Source organism: Rhinoraja longicauda, chromosome 8 (genome assembly GCF_053455715.1).
Source record: "Rhinoraja longicauda isolate Sanriku21f chromosome 8, sRhiLon1.1, whole genome shotgun sequence".
NCBI classification, from domain to species: Eukaryota; Metazoa; Chordata; class Chondrichthyes; order Rajiformes; family Arhynchobatidae; genus Rhinoraja; species Rhinoraja longicauda.
The window spans coordinates 31,413,228-31,439,900 of NC_135960.1; the positions used below are offsets into that span (position 1 = coordinate 31,413,228).

General features: G+C 41.7%; 1 protein-coding gene across 7 annotated transcripts in view; it reads left to right on the top strand.

Moving 5' to 3' along the window:
• Positions 1-26,673, top strand: part of als2b (alsin Rho guanine nucleotide exchange factor ALS2 b) — a 113,112-nt gene that overhangs the window by 22,200 nt on the left and 64,239 nt on the right. For 5 of the 7 annotated variants that reach the window (XM_078403513.1, XM_078403514.1, XM_078403511.1 and 2 more), the window contains exons 5-14: positions 3,152-3,320; positions 4,635-4,731; positions 5,258-5,335; positions 12,811-12,996; positions 15,889-16,060; positions 16,958-17,147; positions 19,667-19,732; positions 20,990-21,152; positions 23,058-23,189; positions 23,934-23,966. In XM_078403513.1, the coding sequence (XP_078259639.1) occupies positions 3,152-3,320; positions 4,635-4,731; positions 5,258-5,335; positions 12,811-12,996; positions 15,889-16,060; positions 16,958-17,147; positions 19,667-19,732; positions 20,990-21,152; positions 23,058-23,189; positions 23,934-23,966 (1,286 nt within the window). The remainder of the gene's footprint in view (positions 1-3,151; positions 3,321-4,634; positions 4,732-5,257; positions 5,336-12,810; positions 12,997-15,888; positions 16,061-16,957; positions 17,148-19,666; positions 19,733-20,989; positions 21,153-23,057; positions 23,190-23,933; positions 23,967-26,673) is intronic. The other 2 variants (XM_078403515.1, XM_078403517.1) reach the window with 1 other exon arrangement.

A 26,673-nucleotide genomic window follows, 5' to 3' on the forward strand; every position in this document is an offset into this window, starting at 1 on the left:
GTTACTAGCTTAATCCGGCCCTGACAATATACAGATGCCACTTTTCCTACAAACCTGCACGCCTTTGGAAGTGGGAGAAAACCGGAGCACCCAGAGAAAACCCACACGGACACAGGGAGAACTCCGTACAGATAGCACCCATAGTCAGGATTGAAGCTGGTGCTACAAAGGCAGCAACTCTACCACTGCACACTGTGCCGCCCCCAAAAAGAAAATCAGAAGAAAATGTAATAAAATCAGAGGAGGTGCAAGAATAAAAGAGCTATATTTGTAGGTGATTTCAACATACCATTTTAGTGAATGGGAATGGATTTTTAAAAATGTGTTCAAGAGTGCTTTTGGGGCAGTACAGAGATAGTTCTTCAAGAATAGCGGTAGTCCTGGACCTGGTCTTGGAGATCAGGCATGTGGTTGGAGTCTTGCAGGAGAATATTTTGCAGATATTGACCATTCCTTTAAGTTTCATGGTAGCTATAGAAAAGGACAGGAAATTAAGATCCTGAATTGGGAGAAGGCAAATTTCAACATCATGGAGAGAGAGTCACACACGCACACACACACAAAGTGACTGCAGATACTGGAATATGGAGCGCAAAACAAACTGCTGGAGGAACTCAGTGGGTGGAGTTGCATCTGACAAGGAATTGTTGACATTATGGGTCAAGATCTTGCATCAGAACAGAGTGGAGAGGGAATATAGTCAGTATAAAGAGGAGAGTGGAAGGAGAGAGACTGGGCCATTCAGGCAACAGGTGGATCGAGGACAGATGAAGGAGGATGGGCAGATGGGGGAGGGGTAGCATGGAGTTGAGAGACGTAGGTGGGTGGTGCAGTAGAGCTGCTGCCTTACAGTGCCGAGTTCGATCTTGACTATGGGTGCTTTCTGTACAGAGTTTGTACGTTCTCCCTGTGACCGTGTGGGGTTTCTCATGGTGCTCTGGTTTCCTCCTACACTCCTAAAATGGACAGGATTGTAGGTTAATTGGCTTCTGTAAAATTGTAAAACTGTCCTAAGTGTGTATGATAGTTCTAGTATACGTTGATCAGCGCAGACTCGGTGTGCCGATGGGCCTGTTTCCGCATTGTATCTGCAAAGTCTTAAAGTCTAAAGGTGGAAACAGAAAAGGGAAAGAAAAAGGTCAGCAGCAGATGGAGCCAGGTTGAGGGAGAGGAGGATGAAGATGGAGACTGAGGTTAGAAGGTGATTAGTCGGGACACAAAGCCTGCAGGTCCTGTAATGTACCTTGAATGGTTCCCCATATCTCCTTCCTTACCTATCAGATTTAAGAGCAATGATAACAATAAAACAAGTCAACTTGATATGCATCAGGATGGTGAGGGCCAGGTAAGATGAAAATCTTGCAGCACCATCATAGGCACACAGATTCAGACAAAAACAAAATTTATACATAAATTGTATTTAATTTTTGTAGGATAATAAAGACTGCAAAACTATTCATACAAAAAAAACCCCATGACAACTCTGGCTTTTGAAATGACATTTAAGGTGGGATATAGAAAACAAGAGAAAGCAAATGGAAGCAAGGAGAACTGAGTATTGGGCGAGGCCTGGCAGGAATGTAGAACGGATAATTTGTATGTGGAGAAGACGATGGCAAGATTTTAAATTAAGTAGGCGATATCTTAAATTATTATTTGTCCTCTCTATTCACGAAGGTGAAGAGCATTATAGTGGAAGAACTCGGGGAAGGGGATGTTGAAATTCCAGAACAAGTTGCCATTGGAAAGGAAGTATCAAATGTCTCAGTGGGTAAATCGCTGGAGATTGATGAGATGTAAACCATGTGAAATGAAGATTATCAATGGGGCTCTGATGGGTTTTTAAATCTTTGCTGGCCACATGACTGAGGACAGCAAATGTGGTACCCTTAAACAAGGAGGATAGCAGGGATAAGTAAGGTAAATATTGGCTTGTGAGTCCAAAGTTAATAGTGGGGAGTTATTGGGAAAATTCAAGGGGGGGGGGGGCGGTGGGAATAAGGTTATTCTGCACTTGGGAAAGCAAGGACAAGCAAAAATGCCTCCTGCTGTCCAAGTATGTGTCTGAAGCACAGTGCCCTCTCCCCTCCCCTCACGTAAATATGACTGATAGTTCATCATGCTGAATGTATTTAACACTATTTTCTAATACTATGTTAAGGGAGTTTAAACCTCGTAATAAAACATAATTTTACAATGTCAGTGCATGAAAGGAAATATGTTGCACTAAAGTATGATTAATCTAGGTTGATGAGTAAGGGTGTTGCAGGAATGGGATCGGAGAACAGGTTTATTGTTTATTAAACTTACACCGTACAATTAACTAGCCTGTACTTGTTAGGATGTGTACACCGCCAAATACAATATTGAGTGGCTGAAATATTTCAGAATGACTATTTAATTCAATAGACAATAGACAATAGGTGCAGGAGTAGGCCATTCAGCCCTTCGAGCCAGCACCGCCATTCTATGCGATCATGGCTGATCACTCTCAATCAGTACCCCGTTCCTGCCTTCTCCCCATATCCCCTCACTCCGCTATCCTTAAGAGCTCTATCCAGCTCTCTCTTGAAAGCATCCAACGAACTGGCCTCCACTGCCTTCTGAGGCAGAGAATTCCTCAACTTCACCACCCTCTGACTGAAAAAGTTCTTCCTCATCTCCGTTCTAAATGGCCTACCCCTTATTCTTAAACTGTGGCCCCTTGTTCTGGACTCCCCCAACATTGGGAACATGTTATCTGCCTCTAATGTGTCCAATCCCCTAATTATCTTATATGTTTCAATAAGATCCCCCCTCATCCTTCTAAATTCCAGTGTATACAAGCCCAATCGCTCCAGCCTTTCAACATACGACAGTCCCGCCATTCCGGGAATTAACCTAGTGAACCTACGCTGCACGCCCTCCATAGCAAGAATATCCTTCCTCAAATTTGGAGACCAAAACTGCACACAGTACTCGAGGTGTTGTGTATTTACCTATACATTGGATGGTAAAAGGAACACAAGGTATTGGAGATGGGAGCTGGGCTATTGAAATTAACTAAGCAAAATCTCTGGCTTAAACTCACAAATATACAGGAGTGATTTGGAGTTTCAGGGTAGTGAACATTGCTCCACGTGTTTACATTGATTGTGCCTTTTCCTTTCAGTTTCACCAAGGCTTCTCAGGAAAGCAGGACATGCCGGAATCAAACGAGTGAGCCTAACTCCAACGCCAGGAACTGACACCGACACAAACTTTCCTTCTTTGCAGTCCGAACTCTGGAGCTGGGGACGAGGTAAAGAGGGCCAGCTGGGTCATGGAGATGTACTGCCCAGGTACTACTAAACTCAAATCTCTCTGATCATGATACTCCCAAGAACAACACATTCAGCTTTGCTGCTTAATTCAATGTTTCAGACCTTGCCATGGCTCAATGTAATGAAGGAGAAATGTATATTTTAATTTGCTATGGGTGCTCGGAATAGCGTCACAGGAAGTTGGAGAAGACCAAAAGCTGCAGAGAACAGAGTAGGGGGGAAAACCGTAGCAGGTGTGGTTCAGCTAGAGCAATGCAAGAATACCCAGTTTGGATACAATAAGGAGGACTTTCTGATCAGTCAGAATCACAGAAGCCCACAGATGGAAGGAGGCTATTTGCCCTTTGTGCCATGATGGATTGATGCAAGAAATAATCCAGCCATCCACTCCCCTACTTTCTCCCTTTAGCCCGGCACTACAGTCCAGATCCCAAACAATTTTTGCATAACCAGAGTTCTCCAGAGAATACAATCCCATTTTATCCCATCGTTCCTCACAACTACAATTTTCTAGCCCTGGCACTTCCTCAATTCTAAACAATTCCAACATTTTTTGCTATAATATAGTGATGGGTGGTGGATGCAGTAGGTCCAGCTGCAATAGTATTTAGTTATAGCAGAATCTCCTTGCTCTTATATTCTGTCCTTCATTTTAATCAAACATCTTGACATATCCTGCCATCTTCAGTATCCTTTGGTATATGTCTCAAGGTCTCTCTGTCCCTCCATACTTATTCTCCAGTGTATTATTATGCATCCTCTTGCCTTATTGCAATTCTCCAGAGGCATCGCCTCACATTTCTCTGGATTAAATTCATTTTTCCATTTTTCCTTCAGTAGACTTGATCATCTATTTCTTCGAGGAATCTAAAGGCTTACTCTTATGACATAGCTGATTTTTGTGTAATTTGCAGATTTATTTATCAGGTCTTATACATTTAAGGTCAAAATTATTTACATATATATTATGAAAAGGAATAAGCCTAGCATATATATTATGAAAAGGAATAAGCTTGTATTGTTATTAGCATCTGCTCAGGTGGTGCAATCAGTACTTTTCTGCCTGCATGCCCTAGCCTAAGCGCCCTACCCGATAATAAAATCTCAGCAATAGTGCCATCTGAGATCAAGTCACACAACTCCCAATTAGGGATTAGACTGCAAACCATCTAGCTTTGCTCTGCATTGAGTAGAGCCTTCAGTCATGCAGCTTTAGAGGACCCATCTAAATGTTAAACACAATTCTGGGTCACTGATTAATATGGTTACTTTGTTGAATATCTGAACACTTCTTACCCTCATGCTGAGACAATGTTTTAATACCGTGTCCAGGCTGCAACCCTTGTGCATCAAAAGTCTGAACAACAAAGAAGTAGTCCAAATAGTTGCTGGAGCATATCATTCACTGGCCTTAACCGCCAGGTCACAGGTAAGACCAATGCAAATTTATGCTTTTTTTTTGCAATGCATGTTCCACCTACAGGAAAGGAAAACTGAGCATTCTGGAGATAATGCAAACTGAGACAAAAATGTTACCTTCCCCCTTTGGCGCACACTCTCGAAGTCAGGGTTTGATGGGATAAAAGGGCATTCCAAAGGTACAGTGGGATTTTGTTTATTTACCAACAGTTTAAACAATCCATGTGAAAACAGCATCCCTCTGGAAAACCATTTTGTAAATATCCCATGTGTACAAGCACAAATATATATTGTGCCCACCATAATATTTGGGACAAAGACCCATCATTTATTTATTTGCTTCTGTACTCCATAATTTGAGATTTGTAATAGAAAAAAATCATATGTGGATAAAGTGCACATTGTCAGATTTTAATACTATTACAAATCTCAAATTGTGGAGTACAGAGGCAAATAAATAAATGATGGGTCTTTGTCCCAGACATTATGGAGGGCACTGTATTGTGTACCTGTTGACTCCAATTTTCTTCCCACAGGTCTATTCATGGGGCAGTAACACCTTTGGACAACTCGGCCATTCAGAGTCACCTACTGTGGTCCCTCGTCTTGCCAAGGTACAGGTCACCTGACTTTTATACAATTTTAAAACAAGAACTATCTGTAATATAGATATGCACAGGTTACTCATAAAGGTGAACCCGATAAATCACTTCCTTTCTACTTTGAGGATTAGCTGGTCCAATATAGCAAATAGAGAGTGGTAGAGATCACAAAAGTGCCCTCAATAAGCATTGGTCAGCTATGCATTAGTTGACTGTAATAGATGCTGGACAGGACAAAAGAATAATGTACAGTGTAGATCAGTCTTTGTATTTAGGATTAGGTTTGCAGACACGTCCTGCGCTTGTCTTGTAAAACCCCTCAACGGTATCCTTCACGGGTGATTTCCTGGGAAACCCCTCCGCGGTATCCTTCGAGGGGATTTGACCACATGCACAGACACAGGAACCTGAACCTGCTCAGAGTCCATTGTTACTTGTCCATCACCCATGAGAAAGTTCTCATCTTCTGACGGCATTCTGGTATCCGGGAAATCAGTAGAAACATCAAATGGACTTTGCTGTGTTGGCGCAGGCTCACTTAGGGGCAAAAGGTGTCTTCGATTCTTCCTGTAGAACCCTCCTTCTGATTGTACAATGTAAGATCTGGGCTCTTGGCATGTCTCCTTTACTACGCCCATACGATTGTAGCCATGTGGGCTCTGTAACCGGACAACCTGCCCTTCCACCAAAGGCTCGAGTGGGTTACTTGATTGATCATAACACGCCTTCTGTGCCAGCCGTTTATGAAGAAGTTGAGCCTGGGCCTCTTGAGGCTTACACATGTGTGGTTCCAGCAGTTTCTTTGATACTGGAAGGGTAGTGCGCGTTTGTCTCGACATCAGGCACTGCGCTGGAGATCGAGGTGTTGCGTCACGTGGCATATTTCTGAGATTAAGGAGATCAAGGAAGACTTGTTTCACACTGCGGACTGCCCGTTCAGCCAACTCCTTCGACTGGGGATACTCTGGGCTGCTGGTGACGTGAGTAAAGTCCCACTGTGGAGCGAAGTCTTTGAATCGCCGGCTTATAAACTGCCTAGCATTACGGCATAGCCTTTGCAAAATGGGGACATCTGCCGGTGCCGTCATTTCACCGATAGGCGATGTTTTGGAAGGGTCAGCCTTAAGGCCCTCGCTCGTAAAGATGTGCCCAACATAGCTAACCTGATTCACCTGGAACTTGCATTTGAGAGGATTAAGCTTTAAATGCACTTCTCTGGCACGGTTGAGTACTCGCCTCAAATTTGAGTCGTGTTCCGCGGTGTTTCAATCTGCAATAATGATATCATCAACGATGACCGCACAGGGATACCCATCGAAAATCTGTTCCATGGTGCGCTGGAACACCTCACTGGCTGAGTTGAGTCCGAACGGTACCCGTAAAAACCTGTAGCGGCCAAAAGGAGTGCTGAAAGTGGTAAGCAAAGAAGATTTATAATCGAGCGGAATCTGCCAGAAAGAGGTCTTGGCATCCAACACAGAAAATATCGTGAGTGCCATGTTTGCAGCCACTTCTTCCACCATGCGCATGGGGTGGTGTGGCCTTTTCAGTGCAGCATTCAGGTCCCTCGGATTGATGCATATACGGATTTCTTGTTTATTTTTGTTGGCTTCAACCATAGAGGACACACAATCGGTCGGCTCCGTCACCGGCGTGATGACACCCACTGCCTGCATTCTGTCCAGTTCGGCTTTGACCCGGTCCCGCATGGCCACAGAAATCCAATGTGCAGGACGAACAACAGGTCTCACATCCGGGTCCAGTGTCATCGAATAGGTCATTGGCAGCTTTCCAAGCTCGTCGGTAAAGAGATTGCTATACTCCGTAAGAATTTGGTGTGGAGTCTCATCTTTAACAGGGGTCAACTGGTGTACATCCTTGCTGAACAAGACTAGCCCCATTTCCTGGCATGCACAATGTCCAAGCAGTGGCACAGCACCTTCCTGGACAACATAAAATGGAAGTGTGTATAACTGTCCATCTAGGTGGCACTGCAACTGCACCATTCCAACCGGTTTGATTTTGGTCCCATCATATGACGATGTAGAGTCACTGTGGATAGAGTTGAGGAATTGTAAAGGTAAGAAGACACTAATGGGAGTTATCTACAGTCCCCCAAACAGTAGCCTGGATATAAAGTGGAAGTTGCAGCAGGAGTTAAAATTGGCATGTAACAAAGGTAATGCCACTGTGGTTATGGGGGATTTCAATATGCAGGTAGACTGGGAAAATCAGGTTCTGGACCCCAAGAAAGGGAGTTTGTAGAGTGCCTCTGAGATGGATTCTTAGAGCAGCTTGTACTAGAGCCTACCAGAGAAAAGGCAATTTTGGATTTAGGGTTGTCCAATGAACCAGATTTAATAAGGGAACTCAAGGTAAAGGAACCTCTTGGAGGTAGTGACCATAATATGATTAGTTTTAATTTGCAGTTTGAGAGGGAGAAGGTTAAGCAGGAATGTCAGTGTTGCAGTTGAACAAAGGGGACCATGAAGGCATGAGAGAGGAGCTGGCCAAGGTCGAATGGAAAAGGATCCTAGCAGGAATGACGGTGGAACAGCAGTGGCAGGGATTTCTGGGCATAATCCAGAAGATGCAGGATCATTTCATTCCAAAGAGGAAGAAAGATTCTTAGAGGAGTAAGAGGCAACAGTGGCTGACAAGGGAAGTTAGAGATGGAATAAAACGAAAAGAAAAGATGTATAAGATACCAAAGAGTAGTGGGACGCCAGAGGATTGGGCTACTTTCAAAGGACAACAGAAGATAGCAAAAAGGGCAATATGGGCTGAAAAGATGAGGTACGAAGTGAAGCTGGCCAAGAATGTAAAGAAGGACAGTAAAAGCTTCTTTAGGTATTAAGAGAAAAAGATTAGTCAAGACAAATGTGGGTCCCTTGAAGGCAGAAACGGATGAAATTATTATGGGCAACAAGGTAATGGCGGAAGAGTTGAACAGGTACTTTGGATCTGTCTTCACTAAGGAAGACACAAACAATCTCCCAGATGTACTAGTGGACAGAGGATCAAGGGAGACAGAGGAACTGAAAGAAATTTGCATTAGGCGAGAAATAGTATTGGGCAGACTGATGGGACTGAAGGCTGATAAATCCCCACGGCCTGATGGTCTGCATCCCAGGGTACTCAAGGAGGTGGCTCTAGAAATCATGGACGCATTTGTGATCATTTTCCAATGTTCAATAGATTCAGGATCAGTTCCTGTGGGTTGGAGGGTAACTAGTGTTATCCCACTTTTCAAGAAAGGAGCGAGAGAGAAAACGGGGAATTACAGACTAGTTAGCCTGACTTCGGTGGTGGGGAAGATGCTGGAGTCAATTATTAAAGAGGTAATAACGGCGCATTTGGATAGCTGTAAAAGGATTGGTCCGAGTCAGCATGGATTTGTGAAGGGGAAATCCTGCTTGACTAATCTTCTGGAATTTTTTGAGGATGTGACAAGTAAATTGGATGCAGGAGAGCCAGTGGATGTAGTGGATCTAGATGTTCAGAAAGTCTTTGATAAGGTCCCACACGGAAGGTTGGTGAGCAAATTTAGAGCACATGGTATTGGGGGTAAGGTATTGACATGAATAGAGAATTGGTTGGCAGACAGGAAGCAAAGAGTAGGAATAAACGGGTCCTTTTCAGAATGGCAGGCAGTGGAGAGTGGAGTGCCGCAAGGCTCGGTGCTGGGGCTGCAACCATTTACAATATATATTAATGATTTGGATGATGGAATTAGAAGTAACACTAGCAAGTTTGCGGATGACACAAAGCTGGGTGGCAGTGTGAACTGTGAAGAGGATGTTAGGAGGTTGCAGGGTGACTTGGACAGGTTGAGTGAGTGGGCAGATGCATGGCAGATGCAGTATAATGTAGATAAATGTGAGGTTATCCACTTTGGCGGCAGAAATAAGGAGGCAGATTATTATCTCAATGGTGTCAGATTAGATAAAGGGGAAGTGCAACGAGACCTTGGTGTCTTTGTACACCAGTCACTGAAAGTAAGCATGCAGGTACAGCAGGCAGTGAAGAAAGCTAACGGCATGTTGGCCTTCATAACGAGAGGATTTGAGTACAGGAGCAAAGAAGTCCTTCTGCAGTTGTACAGGGCCCTGGTGAGACCACATCTGGAGTATTGTGTGCAGTTTTGGTCTCCTAATTTAAGGAAGGACGTCCGTGCTATTGAGGCAGTGCAGCGTAGGTTCACAAGGTTAATCCCTGGGATGGAGGGACTGTCATATGAGGAAAGATTGGAAAGACTGGGCTTGTATTCACTGGAGTTTAGAAGGATGAGAGGGGATCTTATAGAGACGTATAAAATTATAAAAGTACTAGACAAGCTAGATGCAGGAAAAATGTTCTCAATGTTGGGGGAGTCCAGAACCTGGGGACACAGTCTATGAATTAAGGGGAGGCCATTTAAAACTGAGGTGAGAAGAAACTTTTTCTCCCAAAGAGTTGTGAATTTGTGGAATTCTCTGCCACAGAAGGCAATGGAGGCCAATTCACTGGATGAATTTAAGAGAGAGTTAGATAGAGCTCTAGGGGCTAGTGGAATCAAGGGATATGGGGAGAAGGCAGGCACAAGTTACTGATTGTAGATGATCAGCCATGATCACAATGAATGGCGATGCTGGCGCGAAAGACCAAATGGACTCCTCCTGCACCTATTTTCTATGTTTCTATAAGCAATTATGGTGGTGGCTTTACTGCATGATTTTAATTGTTCACCATCGCGCAGATGCATAAAGGACGTACTCGACATCACTTTGCAATTAGCATTGGTGTCTACCTTAATTTCTCCCGAAACACCATTAACTTGCATGGTGACCATAGCTTCGTCGTTTCTTACCCTCAGTGCATCAAACAAATCTATTTGCAGTGTGATCCCATCAACACCGACCATCTCATCGGCACTGCTGTCGGTTTGATCTGATTGCAACTGGTGAACAAGCTGTTTGGGTTTCTCCCTGCGATAAGTCTGTTGTAAGGATTTGCAGCATCTCCTGAAGTTATTGCATTTTCTACAGGCATAACACCGCTGACCAAAAGCTGGACACTTTTCCTTTTGAGCTGCATGGCTGCCTCCACAATTGTTGCAGACGGCAATAAATTGGGTCCCAGCCTTTTCCGACTGGATCCTCATCGGTATCTCAGGCTTAGGTTCTCTCTGGAACCCAGCCTGAACAGCATCAATACTGATTGATACACAATAGTTAGCGTTTCATTATGCGCTTCGGTCATCTCATGAACTTGAACAGGTAGAAATAGCCTTAACCAATGTCAAACCACAGTCACGCAGAAGTACCTTCCTTAGTTTATCGTCACAAATACCACATACCAGTCTATCTCTGATAAGCTCGTCACAGAGCCCCCCGAACCTGCAACTCCTTGCTTGTAACTTTAAAGCATTAACATATGACTCAATAGTCTCAACCGCCTTCTGATTCAGCGTGTTGAACTTGTGCCGATCCGTGGTGAGATTAATTTGAGGGCTGCATAACTCGAAATTTCCTCTTGAGACATTGAGGATCCTCTTTCGATTCAGCGGGGGTGACAACCTCTTCTCCACCATCCGCGGCCGGCTGTCTCACCTCCTCCACATACACAAATGATCTTGCGCGTTCGATAGCCTCCTGTCCCGCAAGGTTGAGAAGAATATATGCTTGAGTGCAGGGTGGCTTGTCGGAGTGCGCGGCTGCGACAGAAATGTCATATTCTTCTTCGAAGATCCGCCATCTTTTGCCAATGTTGTTGTCGAAGACGAGTGGGTCCAGCCTCCGGAATGCATCAGCCATAATGTTTAAGCAAACAAACTTTTCGATCTCTTGCAGAGAGAAAGACAGTGAAATACATACGAATCCCAAGACGATGAAGTTCCGGACTAAAACTTCTGACACCATGTATGTAGTTGTGTGAATAATGACAAGTTGTTCAACTTCATAATGTGCTTTATTAACCACAAGGCTGTAGAACAAAGATCAAGCCCATACATGGTGTCAGTGGTCAAAGACTGATCGTTTTCTTCATTTCAGTTATTGATTGGTGTTGCTTTGCTTTGCTGTAGTTTTGTATAGTATGCCATTTTATTCATTTTGTATAAGCTTTGCTATAGTTTAGTGTATATATGTTTCATGGGGCACTAGCTAAAGAAGAAGGATGTAAATCAGTCACTATATTCCTGATCCATGTCGGGTATTCCTTTGGACTGTTCCTGGAATGTCTTATGTTGCGCATGCGTGCTATGGAGATTCAGTCAGACAGGGGAGTATTCGGATGGAATGTACAGGCTTAGTCGTTGTTTTACAGCCTCGTGGTTAATAAAGCACATTATGAAGTTTAACAACTTGGCGTTATTCACACAACTTCATACAGTGTTTCCTTTTCTCTTCACTGGAATATTTTTGTGTAGATGTCGGGCATGAAGGATCAAACTTTGTGCTTTTTGTCACCCAGAAATTATCAAGCTTCCAAAACTGATTGTCTTGTTCACAGAGGATTAAAGGCTAATATTCATGAAACTTTACCCAACAAAGTCAACTCCTTCAAGAAAAGAAAACACAGGACCAAAAATTAATATATTTTTGTTGCTATTTTATTCTGGAAAATTCCACAAATAAGCAGCTACAGGAAGAGATTTAGCCCAGAATATGGTGACATCTGAGATAAGTGAGGCAAGATTAATTAAGCATGAAAGTGCACTGATTGGTTAAGAATTTTAATGGCCATTTTCAACAGGCCATTCAACAGGCCTTGCAAATAATTATTTGCACTGACAATCTTCATGTGGAAAGATATATAATAAGGTGAATAAATCCCCAGGGTCTGTTCAAGGATAAAAATCCCTGGGGTATGTTCAAGGGTTAAAATGTCAAAATGTGCAACATAGAGTCATGCAACATGGAAATACACCATTCAGCCCACCACATCGACGCCAACCACTTGGCGCCCATCTATATTAATCCTATGTTCCAGCATTTGGCCCATAGCCTTATTGCTTAGGCACTTCAAGTACTCATCGAGATACTTAAATGCTGTCAGCAACTCTGCTTCCACCACTCTCTCTAGAACCATTCCAGGTACTCACCACTCTGGGTGAAAAGGTCTCCTTCAAATTTCCTCCAAATCTCACCCTAAATTCTATGCCTTCTATTTTTATCCACATCTGATTAAAGGGAAAAGATTACTCCAGTTGGCCCAATCTTTACCCCTCAATTTCACTCCCTAATCTTCTGATCCTTTTCAACCCACCTTTCACCTTGGATGCTCTATCAGGTTAAAAGGCATCAACTGTTGTGGCTTATGGATCCGGACATCCAGGTCAGCTTCAGGAGGAAGAGAGCATTAAATTGGTTTAGAGGTGATGCAACAGTGAACATCTATTGTCTGAATGAAGAAATCGCACAGCCACTTTGAAAGAATTACCGACTCTGATTGTTGATTATGAATAAACCACAGCACCTGACATTCCAAATGCATTTCTGGTGCAGATCCCTGAAGGCGTGTGTGTATGGGATGTGGCAGCGGGACAAGGACATACGCTCTTTTTGGCTGATGGGGAATTCTTCCAGCCCATTGTCTACTATAGTGGACAGGAAGTGTCACACAACACCAGGAATACTGAGCACAATCCGATTCACACCAAGCAACCTGTGCTTTTGTCAGCCTGCAGTAAGGCAAGTGATACTAATTATGTTCTTTATTATTCAGTGAGATTAGAAATAGTGAACTTCAAATATTCATCCAAAGAAAGTCATGCCAATTAAAAAACTTTAAAACAAATTTATGTTATTTGTAAGAAAAGGATTTGCATTACACAATGTCTTTCACAACTGCAGATAATGAAGAACTTTGAAGTTTAGTCACTGTTGTAACGTTGGAATCATTAGAGCCATTTTTCAGACAGAAAGTTGCCATAAACTCCTGAAGAATAATAACTACAAAATCTGTTTCAGTGATGTTGATTGAGGGGAAAACATTGGACAAGATACGGAGTAAAATTCTCCTCATGTTTAATACAATGCCATGGGATCCTTCACAACCTCCAGAGTTAGTCAGGTCTTAGTCCCGCAGAATGCAAGATGGCTTCTCCAATCTGATGTGCCAGTGGAACATATTAAATTGTGAAAACTCAACATCCACTTGAAGCTAAGCTGGGTGTTTGACTGGGACACTTGGAAACTAGAGTGAGTGTGTGTTGCAGTGAGCTGGGTGGAACACTGAATACTGCTCATATCTTTACATTTACAAATTCCCAAACAGTTGAATCATTTACCAACATATTTTGCTTGAAGTAAACAAAAACTAAAGTGAGAGAATGTCAGTTACAAATGAAGATTTTAAAGTAAACACCAAAGTTTAAAGGAACTTTTTCTGTTAAAGCTAATATACCATGTATAGTAATATACCAAGGAAGATAGTTGACACCTACTTAGAGAAACATTGAAATACTGAAAGGTGCATGAAAATGAGGAATTGTATTGGAGTCTTCAAGTTGTCTTAAAATAGACAAGAAATAATCAACATTTATGGCATTGAGACAAACTGCAGATTCTGAAATCTTAAACAAAAATCAAACTGCTGGAGGAACTCAGCAGGTCAGACAACATGTGTGCATGGAAATGGACAAACGATGTGTGCTTCACGTCCAAAGAAAAAGAAGCCAATGCATGATCTTGTGAGAAAAATTAAAGTGAAGGAAGATCATATTTCTTAAGTTTAGAGTAAAGGAACAATCAAAGGTGAACCATTCAACTGTAGGAGAGTTCATTTCAGTAAAATTAGAATAGAGGATTTGGCAGGTAAATGGTTAATGGAGGGCTTTCTTAGAGCAGATAATATTAATTGAACATATTCCCATTAGAAAAGCCATAATGTTAATGTACCTCAGATGGCAAAAGATATGCATGTTAAAATGAAACAGAAAGTTTATGTAGCATCAGCGTCATAATTCAGTGGCAAACAAACTGGAAAATGGTGAAGAAAATTTAATTTTGAAGCAAGGGCAAAAAGCATTAATACATTTGTATAAATTGTTACAGAGTGATGAAGAGAAAAAAAAAGTTGATTAGAAATCATAATGGAGATTTTCTTGGTCAGAGAAAGGAATAGTGCCAGTGTAAAGATGAAAGGGCTTTCAGAGAAACCAATGTAAAATTAATGTTACTTGGAAGGGTGTCAGATCTTGGAAAATTCATCCAGTCTTTGAGCAGATTCAGCCCCAAAATCATTTGAACAAAACTACCTTTCTACTCGTTATATAATAAAAAAGTAGTTTAGAAAACATATGTTGGTTCATCTACGCATGGAAACTCAATCGATAGTATTTATTGCAGAATTTGTTGGTCAAAGCAATAAACATTTCCTATTCTCCAAATCTGTTTTCAAAATCACTTTGCCCTTTTTAACTGTTTTACACTATATCATTGATCCTTTCATACTGATCTTAGGTTAAATAAAAATAGCTGCTTCAGGCCTGAGAGATTGTGACCATCTGGTTTGATGATTTCAGGAAAACTGGCATAAGGAGCAAATAAATATGCTTATTCTGACCTTAACTGACTGCTTCTTGCACTTCACCATGATAACCTGTGCATCAGTAAAAGCAGCTGAATCCAATTTTGATATCTATAGGTCTTTTATTGGCTATTAGTGGACCAAATCATAGTTCTAATCTTATTGGTGGTCAGGGAATAGGAGTATTTCAACACACACACAACAAATGTATTCATCTCTTTTCAAACTAGTTAAGATCATAGAATTACTCTTGTCATTTTATGAGCTGCATAACCTTTGAAAGCTGTAGAAATTTTTGTATGAGTGATTTGGATTGATTATGGTCTCTGAGTATGCTTTGAACTGAGTATGTTTTGAGAAAGCATTTTGAAACATTTTCTTTTACCTTTTGGGGATCCAGTAGTGTTTCTATTTTCAGTTGTGTATGATAGTCACTTTGTTTTTACTCCCCAAGCCCTTGTTCTTCATTATAGAAGTTTTGACTCCTATATTTTCTTGAGTCAGTTTTCTCCATTATTTTCACTTGCTGTTGAGTGCATTGTTTAAAAAAAAAATCGACTTGGCTTTTCTTAATTAGATCATAATTTATTGTATTACAAGTTAAAACAGTAAAAGTATTTTCTTGACATTTTGGAAGAGCATGATGTTAATAGTATACTTTATCCATTGGAAATCTTTTGGACCTGAAGCCTGATTGGATGGCAATTTTAAACTATCAAACATGAAGTTGTGTTGTAACTCGTTTGTCTACATTTATGATGTGGCTGTCTAATTACTCTTAAGTTTTTATTCAAAATGTGTAGCTAAAGACCAAAAGTGTCTTTCACATTGAAAATAGTGAGATATTTTAAGTTGACCTCATTTATTCCAAGTAATTTAAGCTTGTGGCAAAAAGATTAACGTCAAAACAAACTTGACTCAGAAGTTTGAGATTGCAGCCCAAATGAATAAAAAACGTTATATTACTGTATCTTACTTTGTGAATACTTATGATTTTGTTAAACAGTCCTTGTTCTACTGATGATCATGGTAATGTCATGCTCTGATTTCAGTTTGGCTACATAAACAGTCTGTTTGCTGGGGGGCAGAGGTGCCTCTCTCTTGCAGACAGGAACGTAATGGGCTATATTGCCAGCTGTCATGAATTGGCATCATCAGAGAGGACATTCCACTGTAAGCTAAACGATATGAAAAATCGGATTCTCAGACCTCTACTGGGTTTAGGTATGGAAAATTATATTTTTGTTTTTTCTGACTGTTTCTTCACTCGAGCAGCAAGATAATAATCAGAGAAGTAAATATTTGGGTGGCATCCATTAAACTGGAAAAAATAATCAACATGATTAAAGATTGTATGCTCTCAAAATTAGGATGATTATAGATAGAGCATTGTGAGTTGAATAATGTTAAACTTTAGGACTGAATTATTATATGTGCCAGTCTTATACTTGCCAGTACTGTACTACAATATTACACATTGTCAGACCTGTATCCACCAGGACAGTACCCCAACAGACCTGCGCCACTAGTGTTGCAGCCTGCCATTACATTGTGACAAAGCTGTGTCCACTGGTACAGTAACCCAGCATAATATAACAAACAAGCCAAAAAGAAATTATCCCTGTAATCTAAAATGACTGGATGTTACATTTGTAGAAACAGGGGCATCACAGAGACACTCCACACACCTGCCTTAACCAACTGAAATTGAATTTCAGTTGTGTTTAACAATGAGATGTTGAGACTCTACAGACACTTTGAGAATATTGAGTTCCAGGTAGGGTAATATGTTAAACATGGTCAAAAGATAAAGAGAACCTGTATATAGCATAACCTTAAGGGACTTATTTAAAGAAAATTTTGAATATTTTTAAGTCTAAGATAATAGATTGGACAATGCTACTTATCAGGAGTGTTTTATTGTCTTGTTGTCTTCTGAAAAATTCTATTTATCTCATGATCACCAAGCCTTTGGGGACTGAAGTAATATTGAAAAGCCACCTTGCAGTTTGTGAATGTGACAGTAGTTCTAACACCAACAATGGAGCATGCATGAGGATTGTGTGATGTGCTAAATATTTAGATTATCAATAATTTGGTTTATGAACATTTTTTTTGTAGATAACTTGCCTTCTGCTTTGGGTTTGACGCTGAGCCAGTTATTACAAGATGCTGCTAGCAAATTTAGCAAACTGTGCTACCTGATTGGGCAGCACAGCTTCACCTTAAATAAGTTTCTTCACGGTTCTAAGGATGTCAAGACACTAGTCATGTTGGACCATTCAAAGATCTTCCTGGACACTTTCAAAGAGCAAGTACACAAACCTGTTACTGTTGCTGGAGTTTTGCCAATGTTCACACGGTGGGGAGTCAAATAAGAATAGATATATTTAATATCCCATTTAAGGGTGCAATGATTTACTTTGTTAATCAGGTTGCTGGTACCTTATTGCTCAGGATGAATTCCTGGTATCAAGAGAGCTAGAGCTATGATTGCAGCATTTAGAGGTGCATTGCTGCCAGTGGCATAAAGCACTGCCCTGTCTTTTGCTGTGGTGCCCATCTCCGGTGATTACCATGCTGGACGGGGAATGAGTCCCACATCGTCACGACCCATCACAGGTAGTCTCTCCAACCCAAGCTCTGAGCAATGCAGAAGACGGGGATTTCGCATGCAGCCGAACGTGTAGGGGTTCATAAGTTCACTTGTTATGGGAGTAGAATTAGGCCATTCAGCCCATTGAGTCTACTCTGCCATTCAATCATGGCTGATCTCTGCCTCCAAATCCCATTTTCCCCATAACCCTTGACACCCGTTCTAATCAAGAATTTGTCTATCTTTGCCTTAAAAATATGCATTGACCTGGCCTTCACAGCCCTCTGTAGCAATGAGTTTGCAATGAGTCTCCCACCAGTGGAAACACCCTTTCCACATCCACTCTATGCCTTTCATCATTCTGTAAGTCCCCCCTCAACCTTCTAAACTCCAGCGAGTAGAGGCCCAGTGCTCATCATATGCTAAACCATTCATTCTGGGAAATGTTCTTGTAAACCTCCTCTGAACTCTCTCCAGAGCCAGCATATACTTCCTCAGGTATGGGGCCCAAATTTGCTCACAATGCTCCAAATGCAGCCTGACCAGCGCCTTATAGAGCCTCAGCATTACATCTCTGTTTTTGTATTTCAGTCCTCTTGTTATAAATACTAGCATTGAATTTGCCTTCCACGCACAGTGTTCACAGTGGGTTCCTGGTACAGCGGAGTGCAGCCTGAAAGGATAAAATATAAGGAAGTGGGCACGTACGAGTGTGTAATCTAGAGCGCTGTTACAGATGGGGTGCTAGTGTAGAGAGGTGGTTTCCAAGCAAGTTACACACCATGTATGTGATCCCAAATAGGTCACATAGTATTAATGACATGAGATCATTGAAGAGCCCTGAATTCCCACTTTAATTATGCCCCCTTTTGTGCTGGAGATCTAGTTCTATTGTCCATTGCTTTGCGTTGCTGTTCTGGTTGCTCCTGGTTTTTGTAACTTGTTCTGGTTCTTAAGGTGTTACCTATAAGTGGTCCAGACATGAGCCATCCTCCATTGGACTATGTGTAATCCTTGACTATGTGGGAAGGAGGGTTGAGTTGATCAGATCCGCCCTTGTCCTGTTAGCCCCATTTTCCTTTCCTGAGGCAGTGGATGTTGAAGCTTGTTGGCACCCAGTCCCCTCAGCACAGTTGTCTGGCTGATGTCCATACAAGTTATCTTGGCACACACCAGAGCTTCAACTTGTAAGTGTAGGTGATTGAGTAGACTACAGACTAAATTTTTTGTCAATAATCCCGTTAACATAAATTTCTGCCAACCGAACAATCATGTTGCTTGACACGTTGTTTGTGGCGATAATGTAAATTTTTGTTAGGCTCCCTGTGATTTTGTATATTTTGTCTTTATCGATCCATCCATTATGCATTAGACATTGCTGATTCTGATTTTGACTCCTCTCCCTACATCTGACTTCCTTTTAATTTCTCATCTCCCAAATCCTTACCATGGTGTTTGAATTTCTGATTAATTGTCATCTCAAGCCACTGCTCTGACATGCAAGTAAAAGCCACATATTTTGTTATGCCGTGTGACTGCAGTACAGAGTTAATTCTCTTAACCTATTCAACATCTCCATCTTCATTTTACTTTATTAGGTCTGTGAGGAAAAGACAAGTGTGATACTGATTCAAAATATAAAATTCTTTACAGTTCACTTGGTCTCTGCTGAGTATGAGAATCTTGGGGAAACAGTATGTTCAATGGTTCAATTTGCCTTCTGGGTTCCTGGCCCGAGATGAACACCTTCTTTAGTTTTAGAGACACGGTGTGACAACTGATCCTTTGACCCACCGAGTCCATGCTGACCATCAATAGCTGTTATCCCCCTAATTTTCATCCATTCCCTGCACACTACGGGCAATTTACAGAGGCCAATTTACCGACCAGCCCTCGGGTTTTTGAGATGTGGGAGGAAATCGGAGCACCCAGAGGAAACTCATGCAGTCACGGGAAGTACGTTCAAACTCCACACAGACAGCATCTGAGGTCAGGATCAAACCCGGTTTTCTGGTGCTGTGAGGCAGCAGCTCTACAGCTGTGCGACTGTGTCACTGTGACACTGAATTGCTTTCTGCACATTTTCAGAGTACCAGTTCCCACCAGGATCCTCAAGATCTTGTCAGACCTGCTTGACGGACTGAGTGCCAGTCCTTCATACCTACCTTTGATGGTGGTGTCCTTTTACATTTGTATCATTTGGTTCTTATGACCGCGCTCTTCTCTGTTTTCAGGTTTTCCATCTCTGTAGGGAATTTTGTGGTGGTCGGTGGCTTTCAAGCATTGGCCAAGCCAACAATGTAAGTATAGCCTAACCTTGCTTCTTAAGGAGCATGTTATCAAGTAATGTTGCATAAAGTGTGCTGCTTCAACTATATCATGGGGAACTGACAGTCAGTCTGTCTTTGCAAGGTCATCAGTCTTGGTCTATTCCTAGATTGCTCCAAAGTAGTACCAAGCACCAGAGAAGAATAAATGTTATTTAGAATTTTATTTTCAATTAAATTCCTGAGTTCTACATCTTTCCACACCCTCTCTTTACATTAAGAGAGTATGTTGCAACACTACCTTGTTCGTCAAAGGCTCAGGGAAGCCAGATATGGATAAGAAGAGCAGTAAGGGGAAATTCATTCAGTTACGGAATACATTGCCACAATTTAATGAATTTCAAGCCTGGATAGTGTGAATGGGGTGAGGATATTTCCATTAGTGGGAGAGTCTAGGACCAGAGGCCATAACCTCAGAATAAAAGGACATGCCTTTAGAAAGGAGATAAGGATATTCTTTAGTTAGTGGGTGGCAAATCTATGGAATTCATTGCCATTCACGGCTGTGGAAGCCTGTCAAAGGATATTTTTAAGGCAGAGATTGACAGATTCTAGATTAATCTGGGGTTTGGGGCAAAGGCAAGAGAGTGGGGTTGAGAGGGAATGGTGGAGTAGACTTGATGGGCCAAATGGCCTCATTCTGCTCCTAGAACCCTAGAACATGAATTTCTTGTGAGAGAGTATGAGTAGAGATGATGGCAAAGTGGGTGGACATAATCAAGTTAATGAGATTGTATGGTGTGTACAAATAAACATGATCGTTTCAATCCAGAGCTTAGCATGTCCTTAATCTTCCTTCCAAAAGCTTTAACATGAAAGTTTCTGATTGGCGCCTAATAATGTACTTGTACTTTCAAGGATGTTAAAACATTTGGCCTCTTTTTGTGTTATCTCTGACAGTGCAACCCCTATAACCTTTCTTTTCCCTGCATTGCCCAGGTTCATTTAAAATCTAATTTTCTTGAATCATTCCCTAACTAATCTCACTTCTTCTTTTGAACGGTCAATGTTGATAAGGCTGAATTTAATTCTCATGGGTGGTTGCCCTAAAAAGATGGTGAATGGGTCTTCTCCATGCCTTGAGGGGCCTCTGACAATGCTGGCAGGTAGAGTTCTTGCATTTGGACTCGGTAACAATAGAGGAAATGGAGGTGATGGTGTTCATATGACCTTGGTGAACATGCCCTTGAATCCCCTGTGATATGAGTGTGTTTTTATTGTTTTGCACAGGGAACTCTTCAGCAAAAATCTTCAGACCCTCCAGAAGTTGTCAGAAGTGATGGATGAGAACACCCCGGCTGCTGACCTCTTGCACATTCTCTTCTATATGCCTTCCAATCATTTGCATGAATATGCCCGTCTGCTGCTAAAACTTGCAACTTGTTTCGAAGTGGTAAGTGATGTTCTGTGAAATACAACAGGCTGTGGTAAGTTCACACTTATCATGTCCTTCTGTATTTCTTGTTTCATATCATGCTTCTTCATGTGGCCTGATCTGTTGATGAGCTATAAGGTCAAACTATAACATACTCCAAGGTTGAAATCTGAATCTGGCATCAGCTGATCCTGGACAAAGCTTTCATTATAATTGTGCAGACAACACAATATTGACGATCCTTATGTGAAGGAAGGAACTGCAAATGCTGGTTTAAACTGAAGATAGACACAAAAGGCTGGAGTAACTCAGCAGGTCAGAAGGCGTCTGGAGAAAAGGAACAGGTGATATTTCGGGTCGAGCCCTTCTTCAGAATGAATGTCCTTTCATTGGTGCTGGGGAGAAACTCCATTCTGGATTTGAACCAGGAGATCATGGGTGTCTTTGATAGTACTTTGAGTAATGCAGTCAAGCCAGTCACCCAGATGTAGCTTTGGAGCTCCTTGTGAAAGTTCAGGTGTTCAGTTGCATTCAATGTACCTGCCAATAGTTTTGGTCACCTGAAACTGACAGATCAATTGGAAGGTGTGGTAGTGAAATGATTGAGTTACTGGTCAAGCAGCCACAGTTCTGGGTCATTGAATGGTGATTAGCTCCTACCATGCCGGGTGGGAAATTTAAATTCTATTACACAAATAACAACAATTGGGAATAAAAGTTAATTGTAACCATGAATTTAAAAGATTCAGCAGTAGATTGGCAGTTATAATTACAATTATAATACAACATTGATATGTCAAAGTTTTGGATTTAACCAGCATTTAATGTGTCATCCAAGATGGAACTTGGGTAAATGTTGGTTTAATTTCTAACATGGGTATTAAAATGCACCATGATACCCACATTATATCAAGATTGCACAGTATTTCAAAAGACCTCTGGTCCTTTAACGGTGGAATCTACTGTCTGGGACTATCGCACACGTAACTCCAGCCCATTAACAATAGGGTTAACTTTTCACTGCCCCACTGAAATTGAATAATTATTTGGCGATATGCAGTAAATACTAATCTTGCCTAAAAATGGCCACATCCCAAATGATTTTAAAACCTTTGTGCAGAGGATAGAAAGAAAATACACCAATCATCCAAAACATTATGACCTGATGAGCCAAAACATTATGACCACCTGCCTCATATGCTGTTGGTCTTCCGTGTGCAGCCCCATATGCAGTAGGGTGCGATGCACTGTGTATTGTGACACGTTCCTCCCATGACCACCATTAAAATTTTCTGTGACTTGTGCCACAGTAGACCTGTCTGTTTGGACCGGACGGGATAGCCTTTGTTGCCCTCGCGAATCAGTGAGCCTTGGGCGCCCAGCACCCTGTCGCCCGGTTTGTGTTTTGTCCCTCTTCGGACCACTGTCGGTAGGTACTCGCCACTGCTGACCGGGGCTCCCCACAAGCCTTGCTGTTTCAGAGATGCTCTGACCCAGTCGTCTGGCCTTAACAATCTGGCCCTGGTCAAAGTCGCTCAGATCTTTACTGCTGCCCTTTTCTCCTGCATCCAACACATCAACTTCAAGAACTGGGATCACTTGCTTCCTAATATATCCCACCCCTTGACAGGTGCCATTGTAACAAGATAATCAATGTTATTCACTTTGCCTGTCAGTGGTCATAATGTTTTGGCTCATCAGTGTAATATCATCAGTGCAGAAAATTGGGTGGGCCTTCCATCAAAACCACCTTTTCCCAAGCATTTCATCTTGGCACTGTTTAAAAAGTGTGTGTTTGAGCTGCAAAAGCGCCTGATGTAGAGTTTTAATGGCTGTGGAATAAGGCTCTTTGGCAAGGGTAGGGATGGAGAAGAGAAGCAGATCTGAAAAGGGTAACCTATCTTGCTTTGTAATCTGTGGCAGACCTCCAAGGAATACCACAAATTGCAGGAAGTCAGCTGCCAGTTTGAAGCTCTTGGTCTACACTTGAAGAAGAAAAGGAAGGAAGCAGAATATACGTACAGTTTTTGGAAGACATTTCCAGGGAAAATGACGGTATGTGTAATACTCATCAAAATGCTTTTTATTATTTGTACAGTTTTTAGATTGCAAGCCTTTGCTCTTGTAAAATGCATTTGGTGCCATGTCGTAATGTGGTTGCTGCTTTACTAATTATTTTAGATGGATTGACAGTTAAAGGATGCCTTGCTTGCAGCCTTTTATTTATAACTTTTTTGCTGGCATTTTTGGCCTTTATGCTGATCCCACTGATTCTTGTGTGAGTGATGCTTGCTCTCCCATTGAGATAGCAATGGGAGCATTGAGATACTCTGCCAAAACAGTATTGTAGGCCTGAGATCAAATCTGTTCTGAATTTCATATGTTATGACTTATCCAATCTGAATTATTTAGCTGCCTGACATACGTAGCACATGTAGCTAAAGGCCATTGTATGGTGTTTATTGTCACTTGGGAAACATTTGCTATACAATCGCATTAAAGGTTAGCTTGTCAAACTAACAATAGCACTTGCAACAGGTGGTGTTGCCTTGCTTTAAAACATTCTGTGGGAGGCAGCTCTGGAACCAACAGGCGCCATTAGGATTTGCTTGCGACATACTACCCTGTAAATAACACAAACCAACAGGTGGCAGTGAATCATCAGAGCTTCTACTCAATGTGAATTGAAGCCAGAGTTTTACAGCCTGATTTAGGGTGTCAAATGTTGTTTGTGTGAAAGATTTTGCATGTTTCCTTGCTCAACAATGGAAGGGTTAATATGGGTTTACATTTTTTTAGGGTTTTCTGTCAAGACATATTCCTACTCTGAGTGTAAGTATGTATTTCTTGTGTGTCCTAAAATGGGACGCGTGCTTAATGAGAATGCAGCACCCTTGCTCTAGGTTTAGTTTCCCATGCAAGTGGTTGCATAACGATGACCCTTGTTGACTGCGACTGGATAAGTTGAGTTGCATCCCATTCCTGCTTTTTTAACACCTATGCATTTGGTAACTAAGTGATTTGGAGTGTGTACCAAGGTTGTCTATGGTTGCTGTGGTTTAATTCACTAAACATTTTTTGCCGGTGAAATTGCTTTTGAAATAGCAGTTCTTTACTTTGTGTAACCTTCCCATTATCTTTGATGTTCTGCAGCATTAAAATTGTGGTGTCCCAGCAATGATGTGAGTCACATGGAATTTATGCATGTGAACCTCAGTCTCACCTGGAAAGATTGCTGGGGTCCCTGGATGGAGATGTGGGAGGAGGTATAGGGACAGGTGTTGCAACTGTTGCTGTTGCAGGAGAAAGTACCTGGAAAAGGGGTGTTTTGGGTGGGAAGGGATGAGTGAATCAAGGAGTTGTGAAGGGGTAGTCTCTGCAGAAAAAAGGAAGGGCTGGGGATGGGAAGATGTGACAGGTGGTGGGATATCGTTGGAGGTGATGGAAATGTTAGAGGATGATGAATTGGCTGGTGGGGGTTAAGGTGAGTACCAGGGGAACTCTATCCTTGTACCATCTCGTGGGAAGGAGAGCAGAACTGTAGGGCACAGAGGAGATGTGGGTGAGGGATCTATCTATGACAGCAGGGGGGAAACTACTTTTACTAAATTATGAGGATATCTTGTACATTAAAAACAAGAGTGTAACTAGGGAGAAGGTAGGACGGCTCAAGTTACAGAGGAGGCAATTTATGTTTGGGAGTCGGTGGATGTAGGCAAGGTAATAATTGAGTACTTTGCATTTGCATGGAGGATATGGAGAACAGTGAGATCATTGTGGGGAATACCAATATGCTAGCGCAGTTTGACATCAAGAAGGAGGTGGTGTTGGTACTCTTAAGGCTTGTTAAGGTTCATCTATCCAGGTTATTGAGAGAGGCAAGAGACTGGATTGCAGTGGCTTTGACGAAGATCTTTTTATTTTCATAAACCACAGAAGGTAGGCTTTTGTTTAAGAAGCCAAGTAGAGATAATCTAGGAAATTATAGGCTTGTGAGTCTCATGTCAGTGCTAGGGAAGCTATTGAAGACAATTCTTGGGGATAAGATTTGCTCATATTTGGAAAAGATTGGGCTATTTAAGAACAGTCGGCATGCTTTGTCTGCACAGATCATATTTTATGAACGTGATTGAGTTTTCTGAGCAGCTAATAAAGGTGATTAATGAGGGTAGGGCAGTGGACGTTGTCTACTGATTTTAGTAAATGCATTTTATAAAGTCCCTCATGCTAGACTGATTTAGAAGTTTAAGCTGCACAGAATCTACGGTGACTTGGTCATTTGGATGCGGAACTGGCTTACTCAGACGATGGAGGGTTGTGGTGGCTGGGTGGTATTCTGGCCGGAGGTCTATGACCAGTGGTGTTCCGCAAAGATCTGTGCTGCTCCCATTTGTTTGTTATATATATAAATGACTTGGACACAAATATAGACGGGTTTGTCAGTAAGTTTGCAGATGACACCAAAATTGGTGAAGTTGGGGACAGTGAGAAACGTTGTCAAACTATGCAGCACAATATCGATAGAAACATATAAAATAGGCACAGGAGTAAACAATTCAGCCCTTCGAGCCACCACTCCCATTCAATATGATCGTGGCTGATCATCTAAAATCAGTACCCCATTCATGCTCTTTCGCCATATCCCTTGATTCCTTTAGCCTGAAGAGTTAAATCTAACTCTCTCTTGAAAACATCCAGTGAATTGGCCTCCACTGCCTTCTGTGGCAGAGAATTCCACAGATTCACAACTCTCTGGGTGAAAAGGTTTTTCCTCATCTCAGTCCTAAATGGCTTACCCCTTATTCTTAAACTGTGACCCCTGGTTCTGGACTCCCCCAACATCCGGAACATTTTTCCTGCATCTATCCTGTCCAATCCTTTAAGAAATGTATATGTTTCTATAAGATCCCCTCTCATCCTTCTAAATTCCAGTGAATACAAGCCCAGTTGACACATTCTTTCATCACATGACTGTCCCACCATCCTGAAAATTAACCTGGTAAACCTATGCTGCTCTTCCTCAATAGCAATAATGTTCTTAATGTGCCATCAGCTGGCACAGGAACCGCTGATGCTGGTTTACATTTTTTTAAAGTGCTGGAGTTACTCGCTGGTCAAACTGTATCTCTGGAGACCATGGATAGATGATGTTTCAGGTCAGGACTCTTCTCCAACTGATTATAAAAAGGAATGAGAAAGCTGGAAGAGGTGGGGGCAGGACAAAGTTGGCAAGTGACAGTTGGATACAGATGAGGGTGGATTTTGATGGGTGGACAAAGGTCAGAGATGAAAAGACAAGAAGTGTGAGATAAAAACAGGATATCAATATTCTCTACTTGCAATATTTTTTGGTCTGAGTGACTATCTTCATTGTAGTATTTTTAGTGTTCATTGTTATGTGCTTGATTTCCAGTTAATTCATTTGTCTGTGTCTGTTATTCTTGGTCACTGCTTTTGTTGATCATTGGACATTTTTAATATGATTATTCCTTGTAACCAATTTACCAACTACCAAGTTATTTTTCCAGGTGCATTAAAA